The 19812-nt window shown below is 32.0% G+C and overlaps 1 protein-coding gene across 1 annotated transcript; it reads left to right on the forward strand.

The window, feature by feature from the left end:
* The first annotated feature begins 242 nt into the window (after window positions 1-242).
* Window positions 243-18743, forward strand: Vha13 (V-type proton ATPase subunit Vha13). Its single transcript, XM_035368788.2, has 3 exons — window positions 243-503; window positions 636-736; window positions 16421-18743. The coding sequence occupies exons 1-3, from the start codon at window positions 422-424 to the stop codon at window positions 16598-16600; spliced, it is 363 nt and encodes a 120-aa protein (XP_035224679.1). The 5' UTR covers window positions 243-421; the 3' UTR covers window positions 16601-18743.
* Window positions 18744-19812: the final 1069 nt, after the last annotated feature.

A 19812-nucleotide genomic window follows, 5' to 3' on the forward strand; every position in this document is an offset into this window, starting at 1 on the left:
CAGTTCCAAACTTTATGTTTAATTGCTAAATTATTTACACAAGACTAAAGTTATTAAATTAATACAATACTTTAAGAAAAATGTATTTTGAGACATTTTTAAAATTATTAAAATTTATTAACTCAGTCATTTTATTTCTGTAAGAAAGATCATTTCAAAAAGTTATAGCTTAGGATATTTAAAATATTATAAAACTGATTATTATTAAATGCACTCGAGCTTTATCTTTTCCGCTGATATCTCTAAATGGCCTTGATGTAGTTTGCGAAATGTGAACAGTGGTTGTACAGTGTGATTTTTGTAAGTTTGGAGCAGCATCTTATCTTGGTATATCTATCCGTGATACAAGATTATTTCAAAGTAGTAAATTTGATTTAATTACTTCATATAAAAGTATATTTAGCCATTATAGCAGTACATCATGGCTAGTCAAACTCAGGGTATACAACAGCTGCTCGCTGCCGAGAAAAGAGCTGATGAAAAAGTAAACCAAGCCAGAAAACGTAAACCACCTTTTAATTATCTGTATGGATTTGTAACGTAATGGCTGTGTAGCATTTTCTAATTAAAGATAAATCGTATATTTTCCATGAATGTGTATTCTTGAAAATGAAATCTGATATATTTAATTATAGGCAAAGCAGCAAAACTTAAGAAGGCTAAAGAGGAGGCTCAAGCTGAAGTTCTTCGATTCCGAGAAGAGCGTGAAAAGCAGTTTAAAGAATATGAGAAACAAGTAATATGTTTCAAACTTTTATAAGTTCATATTTTATTCACACCGCTGTAAAAAACTCTGCGCAAATATATATATATATATTATTATCAACGTAAAAGGTTTAGAACTAGTTTCTTAACGAATCATTTGTATGCGTAGCATTTCACGGTATTTTATTTGCTTATAATTAAAAATTTATTGTTTCGTGTGCATGTTGCTTGAATCGTTTGTTATGTGCATAATACTGTTTGAGTTGTATTTAGATTGCTTGCTTCTAATAGTTTTAATTAAATTCAAGCAGGAAATTTCAGTCTTAGCTATTAAAATAATAGAATGTTAATTGTACTAAACTTTTCTGCAGTAAAAGATAACTGTTTTGACTTGAATAAAATTCAAACTAATTGGGGGAAGTAGTAAATGATAAAGAATGTTGAAAATTTAGGAAACTGAAATTGTGATAATCTTTCCTTTTCCCTTCTTGTGTCATTTTTGTAGTTCTTACATTTCTGTTTGAATTTATTGGGTTATGTTTTTCATTGATAGATTAGAACTGATATTAGCTGTAATTGTGGAAGGTTATGTCATAATTTAATTGAATTTTGTATGCTAAATTTAAAGTATGATAATGTTACCAAAAATACGCCAGATTACTTGGTTAATCTTCGGATTATGATAACTTGGCAATTTTTTGGTGACCAACCCTGCTACAGCAACCTAATATTCCTCAATTGGATGCCATTTTGTTTTCATGAAGTAAAGGCATGTTTTTTTTTTACTCAACATTTTTTTCCAACTATCTGCTAGCCGAATTACGCTTATGCTAGAACTTTTATGGAACAAAAGTGCTTAATCATGACGAAGATTAGGTGCAAAATTGGGAGAAAGTGCAGAATCGCCCACTGCTTGCCGCGTTTTTAAGAATTTCACATACACGGTATCATCCATGTACACGTTGACCTATTTTCATTTTAAAAAAATCCCAGAATTGCACAAAAATAGCATTGCGCACACTCTTTAATTTATCCATGTACACTGCTAAAGTCCTAGCTAGTAATCTTTATCGCCTTACCAAAATGTCGCCAAAATACCATATTCCAAAGATTAACTGATTACTTTAGTTGAATAAATAATCTGAAATCCTAAAATAATATTTAATAGCTATTACTGAAACCTATATAACTGCTTTCATGCTCTAATTAGTGTAGATGCGAATTGCTTATTATATTTATTCATTTTATCATTTGTCATCACATTGAAGAGTAAGAAATCCATTAATATGTGCTTTTAGAACTACTCTTATATATGCCCTCGCTTTGCGACAAAAACTCCATGGTGTCATATTACTATCTAAATTTTTTGTCTACATTTCAAACTTTAAGCCTAAAATGTCTCCAAAACACTGTTTTCGCACATGCAAAAGCGACGTTTTGAACACACAATTTAAGCTAAAAAGTCCAAAACAAAAAATTTAGATAGCAAAAACATAAAGTTTCTAACCAAAAAAATTTGACAAGAATCCATGTACACAGCGATATGTTTTAACTTTAACAAAGATTCTACAAATTGCACAATCTAGCCAGCAAAGGAATCTATGAACTACGCACACCTCACTTTAATAAATTAACATAACAATAAATTTCAAAGAATACCATGTACACAGCATTCTGTTTAAACTTTAAAAAAATCTACGAATTGCACAATCTAGGCATTGCGCACAAATCAACCAAATAAACTAAACTAAATTACAAACAATTCAATAAACAATAGCAACAGAAATTCGTAGTAAAAAAAAAAAAAAAATGAACATAACATTCTACAAAATAAAAACAGTAAACTAAAATGCATTTACCATAATTCCTGAATAAAATTTTGCCAGTAACACAACGTCTCTTAACAAAATTGCAACGATTTTGCTATATTACATGTCATTCCGAGATTCAAAATTTTGAAAGTAACGATAAAACTTCCTCCAAAGTTTACATACATGAAAACCACAATCAAAATCTTAAACTCCGCTGACAGCTACAACTTTACCAACAACCATTTAACTGCAAATCCACACAAGAACTATCAGAAATGCCCTTCTTCATCCAAGTTCTCATAGCAGCTCTGCATTTCAGAGTCCATTTTAAAAGTCCCACAGAAATTTCAAAAATACACTTCAATCCTCATAAAGACACCCATGAACAAAAGACTTGTTAACAATTCCAACATCATACCTTTTAATATTAAATTTACTTTGCACACAATCTCAAAAGGGTTGCCATACAAACAGCATCGTCCACCAAACCATCTCGCAGCACAGAAACACACCAAAAACCAGCGCAGAACACACTTCGCCATATTTGGTGATCTTAGGGCGCATATAAGAGTAGAGCCGTGCTTTTATTCCATTTATATTTCATTCTCGTAATATTTTTAAGGGATAATCTTTGGAATATGGTAACAGGTAGTTTGGCAACATTTTGGTAAGGCGATAAAGGTTACTATCTAGGATGTTAGCAGTGTATATGGATATAGTCAAGAGTGTGCGCAATGCCATTTTTGTGCAATTCTGGGATGTTTTTTAAAGTGAAAATAGGTTGGCGTGTACATGGATGATACCGTGTATGTGCAATTCGTAAAAACGTGGCAAGCAGTGGGCGTGCACTTTGTCCCAATTTTGCACCTAATCTTTGTCATGATTAAGCACTTTTGTTCCATAAAAGTGTAACTAATTCGGCTAGCAGATTGTTGGAAAAAAATGTTGAGAAAAAAAAAATATCTTTACTTTGTGAAAACAAAGTGGCATCCAATTGAGAAATATTAGGTTGCTGTAGCAGGGTTGGTCGCCAAAAAATCGTCGAGTTACCATAATCCAAAGATTAATCTTTTTAAGTTGAGGAAAGTGTATTTCAATAATAAAAAAATCAACGCTCTCTTCTGTCCCAGTTAATCCAGTAACAAGAATTCTTGCGAGTGATTGCTTGTAACATATTTATCTACTAATTAAAAAAAGATTTAAATGAACTGAGTTGTGCCATTTTATTGGTTTAGAATCACTACATTTTCACATAGAACAGTGATGTATCTTAGGGATTCATAGTCTGTCCCTTCGTTCCAATGTATTATATTTTTTGAATAAGTAAGATGTTTAGATACACATGGTGACTGCTAATTCATGGTACAAACTTTAAGGGCTGGTACAGGACACTGTAACAATCACGTTTTGTATAGGAATGTATGGTCAAAAGTGAAGCATCGAAGCACAAACACAGGAAAGAACAAATGATAAGGGAAATATTTTATTTTCATAACCTTGTTTACAAGTAAAAATTAATTTACAATAAGTGTTCAAATTTGTGTCCATCAGCATTGATACATGCTTGACAGCATTCATGCAGCGATTGACGAACACTTTAAAAGATACCAGAAATTTCACGCACACATGCAGCAGCTACGGATATTCAAGTAATGAGATCTTCATTGGAGTCTACTGTACTGGCATAAACGTCGTTCTTCAATGTCCCCATAAAAAGAAATTGAGAGGTGTCAAATCAGGAGACCAAGGTGGCCAAGAGATAGATCCACCATGTCCAATCCATCGTATGCCAAATGTCGCATTCAAGCATCGACAAACATCTGGGTGAAGTGGACTGGTGCCCCATCGTGCTGAAATCACATGCAGTTTCTAATGATGATTGGAACATGTAGCAAATCTGGTAAAACATGTTGAAGAAAAAGGAGATAATAATGGTCATTGAGTCGCTGTGGCAGTAGTTATGGGCCAATCAAGAAGTCATTTACAAAACTAGCCCACACACTGACACTGTAGCGTTCTCGAAACGCATGTGGATTCTTGTTGGCCTAAACATGACAGTTGTGCACATTAAAACCATCGCGTGTAAATGTCACCTCATCTGTAAATAAGACATGGGCAGAAAGGTTCGGCTGCAATTCACATTGCTGCAGAAACCACTGGCAGAAATTCTTGTGCAGAAAATAGTCTTCAGGTTTAAAAGCATATACATGCTGATAATGGAAAGGGTATAGGCGGTTATCGTGCAACACTCTCCAAACAGTGTATTAACTCACACCTACAGTCTGTGCAACAGCTCTTGTACTCGATTTGGATGTAGCAGCCACCATTTGCAAGATTCTTTCTTCAACTGTTGCAGTGCATACAGTTGTTCGTGGACCAACGTCATGTCTGGTAATGTGGAATGAAATTATTTCACAAAGTTGACGATGTAATCTCTGAAACATTCTGTGATCTGGCATTCGTCTGTCAGGATACTGCTCACGGTACATTTGTAGTGCAGCTCTGCCGTTTCCATTTGCATGGCCGTACATTGTAATACATGTCTGGTTTTTTTGGCAAATACAAAATCTCCCATCACAGACGAAAACTCAAACAAGAATGGCCTCTCTTCCCCAAATCAATGCCGACTGGCCATCTACAGGCAATGGAATGAACTACTAACTCCGTTTCTTCTCCATCTCCTGCATTTGATCTTTCCTGTGTTTGTGCTTTGATGCTTAGCAAAATGTGATTGTACCAGCCCTCAAAGTTTGTACCATGAAATATCAGCCATATGATTCAAACTCTCAACTTATTATATAAAATACTATGTGAATAGATTCATTCCATTACTAAATGTGTGTCATTCATTGGAAAATTAATTTAAAGAGTAATTTTGCACATTATTTATAAGTACAGTCAAATACCTAAAATCCACATTGCCTCTCAAAATATAAACATTCAGTTTATATGTTCCGGAAACCGCAACATGGAGTATGAAATATTGAAGAAAAAATACTTACTGAATAATGATGTCATAATTACCAAATAATAACAAGTCGTAACAAAAATACCAAATTATTGACATCATGATAAAAGTTTTTTTCCCCATCCTATCTGCATCAAAGTAAAAAAGCAGACGATTCACTCATCTTTTCTTTCAAGTTTACTATTCAAATTGTATTTTCTGAGCTTTGTTATTTCATCAGATTGTTTAGTGCTGCCCTTTTTTTTTATCCAGATGTTTTGTGAATAAATTAAGAATATTTTAAATTTCAGCACCTTTTAATACAATGACAGATAAGAAATGCACTTATGATTTTTCTGCCTACAACATTGAAAAACGTAAACACGTTGCATTGATGGTAATGCAAAAAGTGCAAATTCTGCAAAAGATGGAGGCAGGTGCTACTCCTCAGTTTATAGCAGAATCGTATGGAATTATGACATGGACTGTGTATGATATACTGAAAAATAAAGAAAAGCTGTTGAAATTTTACAGCAACAGTGATTTTAACACCCGAATCTGAAACCGGAAACCTTTGCATGAGGCAAAATCGGCAAACCTCTATGTTGTGTACTTATAGTACAATGAATAATATAATCAATTTATGTATGTAATAATAATTTAATGCATATAATAAATTATAATTATAATTTAATTGAATGCATCTAATACGCCTTATTTATTTTGCACTTTTAGTATGACTATTATGATTCATTTTTTCTACCCTGAAATCCGCACAACCTCTGGTCCCAAGATTTGCGGATTTCCGGACTTTTACTGTATTATATTTTGATTTTATATTAATTATTTATAACCAAATCACAATAGTTTACTTGTGGAAAAATTCTCCCTTTTTGTTTATTTTATATATTCTTTTTAATATGTGTATAAAGTCTGTGAAGTGTTTCATCTGAGTAGTAATAATTCCTTTTAATATGGCATCAGAAAGCCTATCTTTCGCATAGGATTTCCAACACTTGAATTCTGAAAGATATAACTTGTAATGATATTGAGCTGTACCTCTTTGTTTTTTGTTTTGTCATTTAACAGAACCCCATAATCTTTCCACATTTTGGATGCTAGCAGCTGTTGTTGCGTCAACAAAATTAGATGTGTTCATAGTAACAGGCTGTAACCAGACTTTTCAAACTTGTGTGTTTTTAGGCTCACCAACGAGCATTGATTTTTCAGCCCATGAACAAACTTTTCTTAGTTTTGACTAAGGGATTATTACATTTATTTCAGCTGCTTGTTATTGTATTTATTATTTATTGTTGGATTTGTTTCAGGTATATTATTACATTGATTATATTTTAATGTTCATTCGTAAAATTCAGCAAATAGAACTCGAAAGTGAAAGTGTTTATGGTTGCCCTTCCTTTGGCTACCATTTTTTAGATAATTTGATGCTCGTGGGGACAAAGAAAATCAAGTAGTACTGGTAAAATTTAGCATTTCTGGTAACTTTCTTGTTTTTTCAGCCATCCTCTCGGTCCTTGTTATGTCATGTTAATGAGACTGATGTAAGTAAATCTTCAGTACTGCAGTGGCATAATTAAAGCTTTTGCAGCCTAGAGCAATGTGTTTTCCACTTCTTTTTATACACAAAAAAATTGTATAAAATGTCAGAATGACCAGTAAAAATTTACTCTATGGTATCCCTTGGCAACTCATTTCTTTTTTTATGCCAAGATCGGTGCCAGGAAGGAGCAAGGCAATTTCAAGATGGCTGCTACACAAAACCAAAATAAGAAGTCAAAGACTTGCACAAACTTAAGTGTCCATGTACACATTGACCTATTTTCACTTAAAAAAAAAATCAGAGAATTACACAAATAGGCTAACTTTGTCCATGTACACATCGACCTATTTTCACTTTTGAACAAAATCAGGAAGCTAAAACAAAGTTAAAAGTATCATGGTAATCAGAAAAAAAATTGTCGCTGTCTTAACACACAGAGACAAACAAATAACAAAAAATACACAATCAGAGAAATAAATAACCAAAAATACATGTTTCCTAACATAAAAACATTAACGAACAAATCTTTTAACAAAAATTAACACACAGAGATGAATATTTAAATGAACCGTCAATTTTGTAGCATACCTTTTTATCACGTGCATACGTTTGCGCTCATCCACTGTTAATCAACATTCATCCTCTTAGCTACCTCACACATACTTAAATGATTATATATCAAATATGACATATATCAAAATAAAGATTATGTGTTTAATTTTGAAATGAAACTTTAATTCCAACATCCTGAAGCATCGTTTTAGTTGTTTTTTTGTTATCAAAATGGCAGTGTACTGAAAACTACATAAAACAACAAGGAATTAACAAAATTGAAAACTCAAAAAGCATGTATAATAAAACAATAAAAAAACTTAAAACAAATATCCCTAATGAAACATTCAAAATTTTATAAAAACGGCAACAAAATAACTAAGCAGAGGAAACATCCTAATAAAGCACTTTCTTTTTTACTCTGTCTTTTGCCCATGTGCACTATAGTATATTTAACTTAAAAACGCATCAGAGAATTGCAGAATTCTCACCATTTCAAGAGTAACTTCACACTACTCTCTGTATACACATTGACCTGTTACATTGAAAGTTATGAACTTCTAGCCATGTAAGCTAATTGTTACATCGCAAAGATTGATGGGATAAATTCCTTAGACACTTACTATCATTTAGCAAAAGTTGATTCAGATTATGCAGCGGGAGGGAGAGAACATGTTTGGTGATTTTTGCTGAACCAACAGTAATCAAGAGCGTCGCTTATTTTAAAGAAATTCTAAACTCACAATAATTAGTGATTTATTTCTTAGATGATTCCACTAAAATGCTATTTTTAAATGTGAAAATAAATGCAAATAAATAAAAGTAAATGAGTCCTTTAATTAATAAAAACTATTTTACTTTTAATTCGATTAAATTAATATTTCTTCCAGGTTTATGGAAGGAAAGTAGGAGTGGCCTTTCACTACTTAAACAGTTCCGGCTATACCTCATACAGGTAGCACTATTTTGTGGACAGCGGCATTTGCTGTATATATCACAGGCATCACATTTTCAATGCTTGCATTTTTTATTAGCCCATATAATTTTTCCTAGTTTACATTTTAAATTCATAGATGGCATTACTGATCCGTAGAACAAACTTTCTTTGTACGCCTTCCCTGTTTCTGTCCTTTGATTTGTTGCGTAATGCACACTTTCGTTTCGGTATTATGTATTACAGTTCATGGAAATTTCATTTATATAAATTTTGAAGATGATTATTATACTTTTATAGCTTATTATGAAAAATTAGTAACGGAGCTTTTAAGTTTTATTTTATGTAGCTTCCATTCTTAAATTTATTTGTGAACCAAAAATGGATGATTCTGACAATAGTAGCAGTGATTGCAGAAAGAAACAAGATATTACCAGGACTGTAATTTGCGATTTTGTATTGTACCTTATTTTGAAATGTATCTTAACTGAGTTGAAATGCCAACTTATGTGTAGAAATTTCAAGATGTGTAATACATACAAAATTTTCCAGCCAGCATTAAAAGGGTAATGGTAATTCTCTCTATATATTTAATTTTAGGTCAATAAATGGTTTTTTATACATTTTATCCATAATGCAATTTTCTGATAATTTTGGCAGTATTTTGGCAATACTACATTTTGGAGAATTTTTTAAAAAATTTCTTGAACTGTTAAGTGGTTAAATAGGCTGTTTTTTTATAAATGGTTCAGCCATAAGGGTACCTTATGTTAATTAATCAGTTATTATAATTTCAATCTTTACTATAACTTCTTTCTGTTTTCCTCACCAGAATGTAAATGGTGAGTGAGTATTTAAGCTAAGGTTTGTTTTGAGCCAAATAGTGTTTCTAGCATCATGTGCACTCTATGTGGCTTGTTCCTGCCAGCTATAACATTTGTAAGTATTCAGCTGTTCAGTCTCTTGCTGCCGACACTTTAAATCTGATGTCCTGGTGCAGTTTTTTTTTTTAACCATCATCTGGTTGAGTATTTAATTGTGTAGTCTTTGACTACAAATCAAAGTTGAGTTTAAATTTGGCTGACAGAAATAACAGAAGTTTATTTCACCAAGAATAAAATGAGAATACTGAGAATTTAAATTACTGAGAATATGCACAGTGCAAGACAATATGAGTTCCATGGAAGTGACAATTAACACACCATAATTGCAGTTTTTGTATGAGATCTGGAGGAAAAAATGAAACTGCGCGAAGACCCAGCTTGTAGCCTGTCCACCACAACAGCTAACGGTATGCCATTCATGAATACAGAAGTTAATGCGGTAATCTGTGTACTTCCAAAGCCCAGAAGCAGATTCTCTATATAATATCATTATAGCTGTCCCGACAACAAGACCAAGCTTCCTAACTAAAGTCTTCAACAAACTCCTAGGTATGGAATACTGCCCCAGAGCATTTAAGATGGGACAAGTAATTCTTTTCACCGGTTGTCCCATCATCATTTTGGCCAGTCTGCCTGCTTACAATTCTAGGAAAGGTATATAAAAAGCTTGTGATAATGCAATTAAAAGACCCTCTGGCAATCAGCAGTATTATCTCAGAAGCACAGTTTGATTTTCGAGAAAAACTCTCAGCACTGAACATCTTGGATTTAATAAAACAGGAAGTAATCAGTGTCAAGTGCAGTAAAAAACATGCAGCTGTCCTCAGTCCTGATCTGCAGAGTGCATTCGACTCCTTGTTGTGGTCTGCGATTATTGAGGTCTTATGTGAAGTAAAAATTCTGAACAGCCTCTTTAAAGTCTATAAAAAGCTGCTTGAGTGATTGCAGTTTTATTGTGGTACACAGTGGAAGGTGCATCCCGCAGAAACAAACTTGGGGTTGTCTGCAGAGATCATGTACAGGTCCAGACCTGTGGATATCACATTCAATTCTATTTTCAATTTCAGATGAAGTGCTCACAAAGGTAATAACACTTGCTAATGATACCATTTTTGTTTTTCAAAGGCCTAGCAGGGATGTACTTCAGGCAATCTGTAACAAAACAATAGTCTTTTTAATCACTTCTGCAGCCAGAAATGCCTCAAAATTTAGGCCTTGTCCTTGATGAAGATAATTCCTGGCTACCTCACCTGTGTGCAGAGAAGAAAAAGGTTTAATGCGTAGCCAACAATCTCAAGAAAATGCAAGGGTTGGACTGGGACTTAAGGTCCATTATTCTAAAAATTTATAGCACATGTGCAGAGAAAATTATGTATGGAGCAGCAACCTGGGCTACCCATGACCATTTGAAAAGTAAAGATTTTAAGAAGTATGCAGTACCTATTTATGCTATAAATAAACAAGGCCTGTCACACCACTGAAACCGCAGCTGTTGCACCTTATCAGGACTGATTCCGTTGCCCTATGATGCAGGATTGCAGCAGGACACAGAGAACACCAAAAGATCACTTCTGAAAGTTCATCCTGCATATCTTGAAGCAGGCATTTATGCCCACACAACAATGCTTGACAGTTGTAGAGTCTCTAAAAATGTAATCTGGATGTATGTAATGTAATGTAATGTTTAAAATGTAATGTAATCATGGATGGCTTGCAACCTGATGGAGGAGTCAGAAAGGGAATCACAATCGGGAGGAACAATATCAAATTAGGTATGCAGAAAGGGCGCTTAAAACCTGAGAACTCAGTCTTTCAAGCAGAAGGCCTATTTTCAAATTTTGCTTACATAAACTGTCTCAGAAGAAAAGAAAGAAAATTCAAGATAAATTATATTTAAAGTTTAATTTGAGCAATGCATTTCATAAAGATGACTATAAATGTATTTCTGCAATTTAAAATATTTAAAAAAATCTATTGAAATTTGTTAGACATAAATCTTAAAAAATGTGATTGTGGCCAAAATTGCCTATCCCTTTCAAGTTTTATGCTATTCAACCTCTTTGTTTTGTAACCTAATTTATTTTTTTAAATAAAGAAGTTTAATTATTTTAAATATGAATTATCAGTGTGTTATATTCATGATAAAAATTGATTACAGAATTTCTTTCTTTAACAAATCAATAAAAAAAAAAATAGTCTTCCACTTCATGTCAAGTCTGTACCTTGAGATTATTTTTCGTGCAGTAAGTTTGTATTCAGTGACAAAGATAAACTAGTTAAGCTAAGTTTGGCTATTTTTGAATATGTACTGCCCCCTTTAGGCAGATTTGCAAACTGGAGGTAAAATAATCTCAGGGTAACTGACTAAACATGAAGTGGAAGACAAATTATTTTTATTGATTTGCTACATTTATACCTAAAAACTTTCAACCGATTTTTTTGTATTTTAAATTGTAGAAATATATTTATAGTCATCTTTATGCAGTGAATTGCTCAATCTTTAAATATAAATTTATCTTTTTTTTTTTTTTTTTTTTTTTTTCTTTTGAGGCAGCATATGTAAGAAAATTTGGAAATGGTTGAGAAGCAGTTGCCATTAGACATGCCATAGCTGTCACAGATGACCTGTGAGGGGGACATGTATTATATATTTTCAGATAGTCTCTCTCAGTAATTCCTTATGATCCAAAATCCCTTCCATCTCCACTCATAGAAGATATACCATGCATGCTCTGTGAAAATCAGCACTCTAAGCCTATTCATATTTCCTGGATAAAGGTCCAAGCTGGACACCAGGGAAATGAAGAAGCTGATTAGCATGCAAAAGAAACAATATAGATACCTAAATTGTGCCCTTCCTGCTTCCAAAATCCTATCTCAAGAGAAGAATCGTGGCCACTGCACTATAACACCGGCAAGATGAATGGGACACAATTCCACAGGGTCGAAGAGCTCATGTCCTTTACGGCAAGGTTTCCACAGACCATTTGATTGTAGCATCGTTTATAACCTGCTTTGTCACAGGCCATGGTCCATTTCCAGAATATTTCTAGAAAAAGGGATTTGTTTCCTCTAAGCTCTGTGAGTGCAGCAAGATTGAATTCCCATATCATTACATAATAATGTGCTCACTCACAGAGGCATGGCACATAAATTTGCTGGACACTAATGATTCATTTAAGTCATTCTTTATCAAGGCAGCAGGCCATCCTTAAAAAAAATTGAAAAACTAGAGGCACTATGGAGGAACCTGTGTCATGCTGATTAGTGTGCTCTTCTGTAATGGAAAAGTCATAGAGTTAATAACATATGCACTGTATATAGTACTACTGCACACAACTATTGTAGCACTGTCTGTAATGAAACAAAATGACTATAGTACTGAAGACATAGTAATGACAGCAGCACTGACTGTAATGAGTAAGCAGTAGTAAGAAATGTAAGTAGTACGCATCGAGTCCAGTATGGTATAATATACAAAGAACTACTGCCCTTAATATAATGTGTGATGGCCAATGTAAAATATATTTAACCCTGTGCCTGATTTGCCTGTGCGCCGTACGGGCACGGTTTTCGTACCTGTAATGATTTGCCCATATGCCATGCAGCAATCTGATTTCTTTGTCGCTTTCATTATTTCGACCATATTTTTTTATTTTTAATGTCAAATTAGTCATATAGATGGCGGTAGTTGTCTACACAATGTTAGTTTGCGAAGTGTATTCTATTTGGTCCAAAAGCACAGGCCTTTTTCATAAGTTTTGCATTACATAACGAGTTTTTATCTTTCAGAGTTTAGCTTTTAGTATGTATTTTGCACATTATTTGATAAATTCATTTATATGCAAGTAGTGAAAACTATTTTTGTCATAAAATAATGGATCATTCAGAACGTATGGAGCTAATTTCTTGTGATTCGGAATTAGAATTCTGAAATATCTGTAGATGAGTCTTGAAGTAGTGGAAGTTTTCTAGATGGCTGCGACACTAGTGACTCTGCATACAGATGGTTTCAGCAAGTAAGGCAGTTTTTTTAAAATTAATTTTAATAATCCATCTGATCCACTTCCTAGATTTGCTTTCATTGGAAATCCAAAAATTAACCTGAATATTGTTGTAGCTAACAGTAAACTTCAGTTTTATGAAGCTTTCATGGATGATTATTTGCTAGACCTGATTGTTTTGGAAGCGTAAGATGTGCTGAGCAGTGCATGCAAACCGATGTATTTAGTAGACATTCTAGAAGAAAACAAATGAGATCCAACATTAAAAGATGAAATACAGGTATTTTTTGCTTTGATTATTCTTCAAGGTACAGTACAGAGTCCGTAATCCAGATTCATCGGCGATTATGGATTATAGATCATCAATTTAAATCTGGTAAGATGGCATGCAGAAATTATACAATTAAAAATATGAAACCATAATTTATGAAATAAAGAGCAGTTATGATCTAAAGGGTATCAAAATTTATAAAAAAAAAAGCTTAATATTTATTTGTTTACTTTATTAAACATTTCTTTCAATGTAAAGTGTTGAACTTACTTCGTTTTTTGTGCTAATATTTTCTCTTTAATTCTATAAATAGACATAATTTCTTGTTCAATTACAAAGTTCTGCTGTTCAAGTCCTGTAATTGCTGTGATGAAAATACCGACTTACTTGTCAATCGAAATTTTTTTTGTTTTTAATAATTTCTCTGTCACTTTCTTCACTATCGGAAGTGCGCATGGGTAAATGCTTTACGCGCATGCGTAGCGGACGCGCGCATTAAAAGCGCATGTGTAATGCTTTATGCGCATGTTTATGGCTTTGAGGTCCGGATTATAGATCATTCCAGATAATGAATGTCTAGATTACAGACTTTGTACTGTATTATAAAAAAAGCCAGTAGTTGAGCAGTATTGGAGTAAGAGGCATTCTATATCTACATCATTTTTCTCAAAGTAATGTCATACTGCCGTTTCCAGTTAATTGAAAGTTATTTACATATTTCAGATAATGAAAAATTTGATGTAAATTCTCATGAGTGCCCAAAATTAGTTAAAATTTGGCCCATGCTAAAAACTCAATTCCAAGAAGTTATTACCTCTGAACAAGATGTCACCATAGATGAGAGTCTTATGTTATACAAAGGAAGACTAAGTTGGAAACAATATATCCCACTTAATTGATCACAGTTTGAAATAAAAATATGCATGCTTTGTGAATTAAAGACTAGATATGTATGGTGTAGTACTACTTAATTTACACAGGAAAAGGAACTGCATTTAATGACAGAAACATTTGAGCGAATCATTGCAGGTTGTAATGACACTAATGCAACCAGGATACTGTCCGACAATAGATAACTTTTATTCATCACCTGATTAGTTGCTGCACAGATATGTATGGAACATTAAAACTTCAAAGAAAGGAAGTTCCTAAAGCATTGTTTAAAGAAAAACTTCTAAAAGGGCAAATGGTAACTTACCAGAGAGGAAAAGTGTGCATTATGAAAATGGATGGACGAAAAAGCCGTGTCGCTTATATCTACAGTATATAATCCAGAATGGTTCAAGTATCCACATCCAAGAATGATATAAAGCGAAAACCGAGGCTACTTGTGGAGTACAACAATACAATGGGTGGAGTAGATCGAATGGACCAGAACCTAAATACTTATCCTGTGATTAAAAAAAGAGGGGATGAAATACTACAAAAAAATATTTTTTCTTCTTCTAGACATCAATTTATGGAAGGCTTATGTGCTGCACAAGACACATGGTGGTAAAGATGAAAATTTACAGTTTCGATTAGATATTATCGACCAACTAATTGAAAGATATGCAGCAGTAGAAGAAAGAAAAGGTCGACCTGGAGATTTACCAGCTCCACTAAGACTTATAAAGAGATATTTTTTAGAGGTGATGTGACCTGCAGACAAAAAAGTAAGACCCTCGAAACAGTACTATGTGTATTCACTGAAAGAAAATTACAACAGCAAAAGAATTAAACTAGGTATTTTTGTCCAGATTGTGATGTTGGCCTCTCTCCCTGTTTCAAGATGTATCACACTAAATCTGATCTTTGAAAAACAGGGTTACCTTTTTTTTATTTTCAGCTATACAAGATCAGTATGTATTCATAAGATCAAGCTATTCCTCTCATATTAAAAGTGGAATCAGGAAAAAGTGGTTTCAGTTTCATAACTTTAAAATTGGAAGTATTTGAAAAAAAAGCTTATTCATGTTTAACCTTTTGAATGGTCATCAGCAAGCTTAGTTTCCATTCCAGTTATGCGTCTTAGTGAGTGCAAATGAATTTACTTGCATCACAAATTGATGACTGACAGGTATCGCCATATTTAGGAAGAAATGTAATTTTTCTGCTGATGGAAATAAACTCATACCATCCTTTAAAGTGCATCGAATCTCATTTTATAAAATGAACTGTATTTTCCATTTATTAAAGCTGATACTCATTTATTACATTTATTAATTGCATTATGAATAATATTGTGATAGATTAACCATAACCTTAACATGAATGATCAGATATTGATTGCAATCGAAAATTTTTTAACGGAGTCTGCTTGTATAAATTTTTTAAAATGTTGTACTTTAAGTAGCATGAATTCTTGTGCTGTATGCTACTGTTTATATACCATTAACCCTCTCCAAAACTACTACGAGAACAAATTTTTTTTTTATTTTAATGTAAAAACTCTCCTGGTATTTCATACTTGGATTTGTTTTCTTTTGATATATTGCCTTAATTTCTTTGACATATTTTAATATGCACGTATATATACGTTTTTACAGATATCACAAAAAAATATTTAGATATCGTAAAAAAAATATTTAAAAATCTCTAAGCGGTGGTGCTTAGAGGGTTAAAACATACACATGTATGAAGCACATAATGTGATGTAAGAGTTTGATAATTGATTTTCATTTACAATAAGTAATATTTTTAAATTACAAAAGCCATTATTATCTTCTTTTTTTTTTTTTTTTTTTTTTTTTTTTTTTTTTTTTTTTATAGCACATGGGTTCCAAGGAGAGCAATGCTGCATTTATTGAAGAAAATACTCTGAACAAAGTATCAGAAATGAAAAGTAATGTTGCAGCTAATAAAGATAAAGTCATCCAGTATTTGATTAGTCAAGTGTTTGATGTGCAACCTGAAGTGCATAAAAATTTCAGATATGAAATTAAAAATTAAATCATTTTTCTCTTATATTTATAAATTGTTGAAAATTGATGCATACATGTTAAAAAATTTTGTGCTTGTGTACTCTGAATTATGTTTATAAGAATAGTAACTGGAGAAGTTCCTTCTAAAGGTAATGACTAGTAAATGTTTAAAATTATTATTGAGATATAAAAATATGTATTTATAGTTATTTAACGATTGCATGTATTTCAGTGCAGTGAGAGTCATTACTAAGGATACAGAAGAGGAATTCGAAAAGTTAATTTAAAATTTATTACTCAAACTATCATGGTACTATGATTGGTTAAAAGAAAATGCCTAATTGTATCTAGAAAAGGAAGAAATGTCCAAAAGGCTTGAGGAATCCCCCCATATATGTTATTATTTACTTGACATAATTTACAATTACATTATGTGACTAAATATATTTTTTAAATAAATTTTTAGCCTGCAATAGCATCTTCATTAAATTATAGATGACTTTTCAGTATAAAAAAAGTTTCCTGTCAGATGCTGCTTAGTGCATTGTGTCCGATATCTTTTAATAGGAAAATGCAGAAAGAATAACTGGATGAAATAGATACCTTTAAATTTCATGATATGGTTAGATTATGTTGATATAAAGTTTTAAAAAATAGCAAAATGATGTTTTCTCTTTCTGCATATATATTTCATACAGACATAAATTTGAAATACATGTTTTATGAATTAGCTTTAAAACTAGAATAGTCAGTGTTTTCAAGGAGCATCATTCATGTGACATTTGTGAGCAAAATGAATTTCAGAAATATATTAAATATTATGTGATAATGGAAAATATTAGAAAAGTAAAACTGTAAATGAAATGCTTTATTTTAATACTAGTAATTTTGCTCCATTATTTTAATAAAATTGTCTTGCAATGTATGTCTTCTGTAGAATTTCTGACCGAGTAGTCTTTTCTTTCCTTAGTATTATTCATAAGATTCTATTTTGGTATGGCAACGTAATGCATTTAATAGTAAAATACATTTATATTGTTTTAGAAATGGCAGTTACTGTTCTAAACTGTTAATCTGGTAAAACTCATGCAAAATTTTAAATGTTCAAGCTTGTAATTAAAAAAATTCTAAAATTCGAATGCTAAGCACAGTGTCAATTTATAAAAACTTTTGATATTTATGTATGTTTAATATTTGCATTATATCAAATAATTTCATTAGTGCTATAATGTAGAAGATGTGCTAAACTTATTATGTGTTTTCTCTATGTTAATGTTTAAATAGTGCAAAATGTCGACTTTTTGAAAATAAATTTATTGGTATCTGCTTTTAAATTATCAATAAGAAAGACATTTTTATTTCAACTTAAATATCTAGCACGGTTGCGAGGTTTGGATGTTTTTATGCAAAAGAACTCTCGTATGGTTTGGATGAATTTGGTATGTGGAGGTTCTTTTATTTTAAATGCATTAAATGCATTTTGTCAATATTTTGTAATGTAGCAAATAGGGTTTAAAATCCTAAATACTTATCAGAAATATTGTTTCAGGAAATTTTTTATATGTTATAAAGTAACTATTTTTATATATATTTTCCATTAACATTCCAAGGTAACTTTTTCCTTTTAAATATTACCATGGTTCAAATTTTAATTGTTTTAAATAATATTTCAAAATGTGTTGCCAGTTTTGCATTCTATAATATTCTGCAGCAATCTGTAAGCATTAGAAAATTATGCTTTTTTGGGGGTGCAAGGGTGGGGCGGGAGATAGTACTTGAATGAATATTATTTTAAGTATTTGGGTTTTTCTTTTTCAGGATTTTTAATATCATAGAAGAAACACTTTTTTTTTTTTTTCTTTTTTGTATTATGCATTTTTACTATTATATTTGTGCCATAAAATTATGAAACATCAAAGATGATTTTGACATGATTATTTTTACTTTATTTGTAGGAAATTACCCAAATGCATTAAAATAATAGACATGATTTAATTTTCTTGTGCCTTTATTTGAACAGAGATTAATGGATTCTAAGTCATACTTTATATATTATTTGTACATTTTGTTGAATTATATATTTATGAAATGTAAACTGTTATTTAATCAGTTCATCATGGTAGCAACATATTTTGTGTATTTATAATATATTAAAGATGTTTTATGTGTGATTTATTTTTATTCATTTAAATTCTCACACAGAATATATTGTTATAAGAAACAGAAAATGAAATAAATTATTTTAAAATTGATGAAGTTAAACTCTGATAAAATACAAATTTAAATAAGTGAATGAGCATAAGTTATGAATAAATAAATAAAAGTGAGGGAAGAAATGGGAGTATGTAAGTTTTCCCCTGTATTAGCATTTTCAAAATATTAAAAAAAAAATTAGGAGCAATAAATTTAAATTGTATTTATATTTATTATATAATAATGATGTAAAGCAGAAATTTAGGCTGAGGTAGGTACATAAAGTTTTTTTTTTTTTTTTTCCTTTTCTTTTTTTATATTGAGGACTAGTTAATAAAAGAATGGTGCAATTAAGAACAAATAATAATGGAATAGAACAGCATTGTATTAATTAAGCACTTAAAGTCAGACATAAATGCTATGTACACAAAAATAGCACTTGTTCCTTCATACATTCAATGATGTTTACTATGATAAAGGTAGCTAAAAATGTGAGAAATATAATGAAGCTAGTAGTTAATGTTCTTGTGAGGTTACTTAATGCCATGTGGTAGATGGTAAAAAATGGTCAGAACATCAAAATTTCACCATTGATTGTACAAGTAATAGTCCTGGTGCACTAACTGTGGAGGTCTACCCATTTTTGATGGAGAGCACCCCTCATTCTTTAGCCCCTTCAGGACGAGTGTATCATATATGCATCAGTAGATAATCCTCTTACCAGACGACATGCCGCTTAGCGCAGCTCACCTTGGAGACTGCGTGTTGTACCAATGCAACAACCCGCTGCTAGAAAGATTTGGGACTGATGCATATATGACACACTTGTCTGCAGAGGGCTTTTACTTCAGCAACATGCCTTCGCGAAGGGGTTAAACCAAACTATGTTAGAGGATTTTCAGCTGTCCAGTATTTAAAGTGTCCTTATGCTGCACAAACACTGTAACTCACAAACACCCATGTTTTCTCCAGGATTTGAACCTTCGGTATAGCAGTTAGCATCGTTAACCACTATAACAATCAGGGTGGTAATGGCATGTTGCCAAA

Source organism: Stegodyphus dumicola, chromosome 10, assembly GCF_044657685.1.
Source record: "Stegodyphus dumicola isolate Sdum_Otavi_A_Nest chromosome 10, ASM4465768v1".
Lineage (NCBI taxonomy): Eukaryota > Metazoa > Arthropoda > Arachnida > Araneae > Eresidae > Stegodyphus > Stegodyphus dumicola.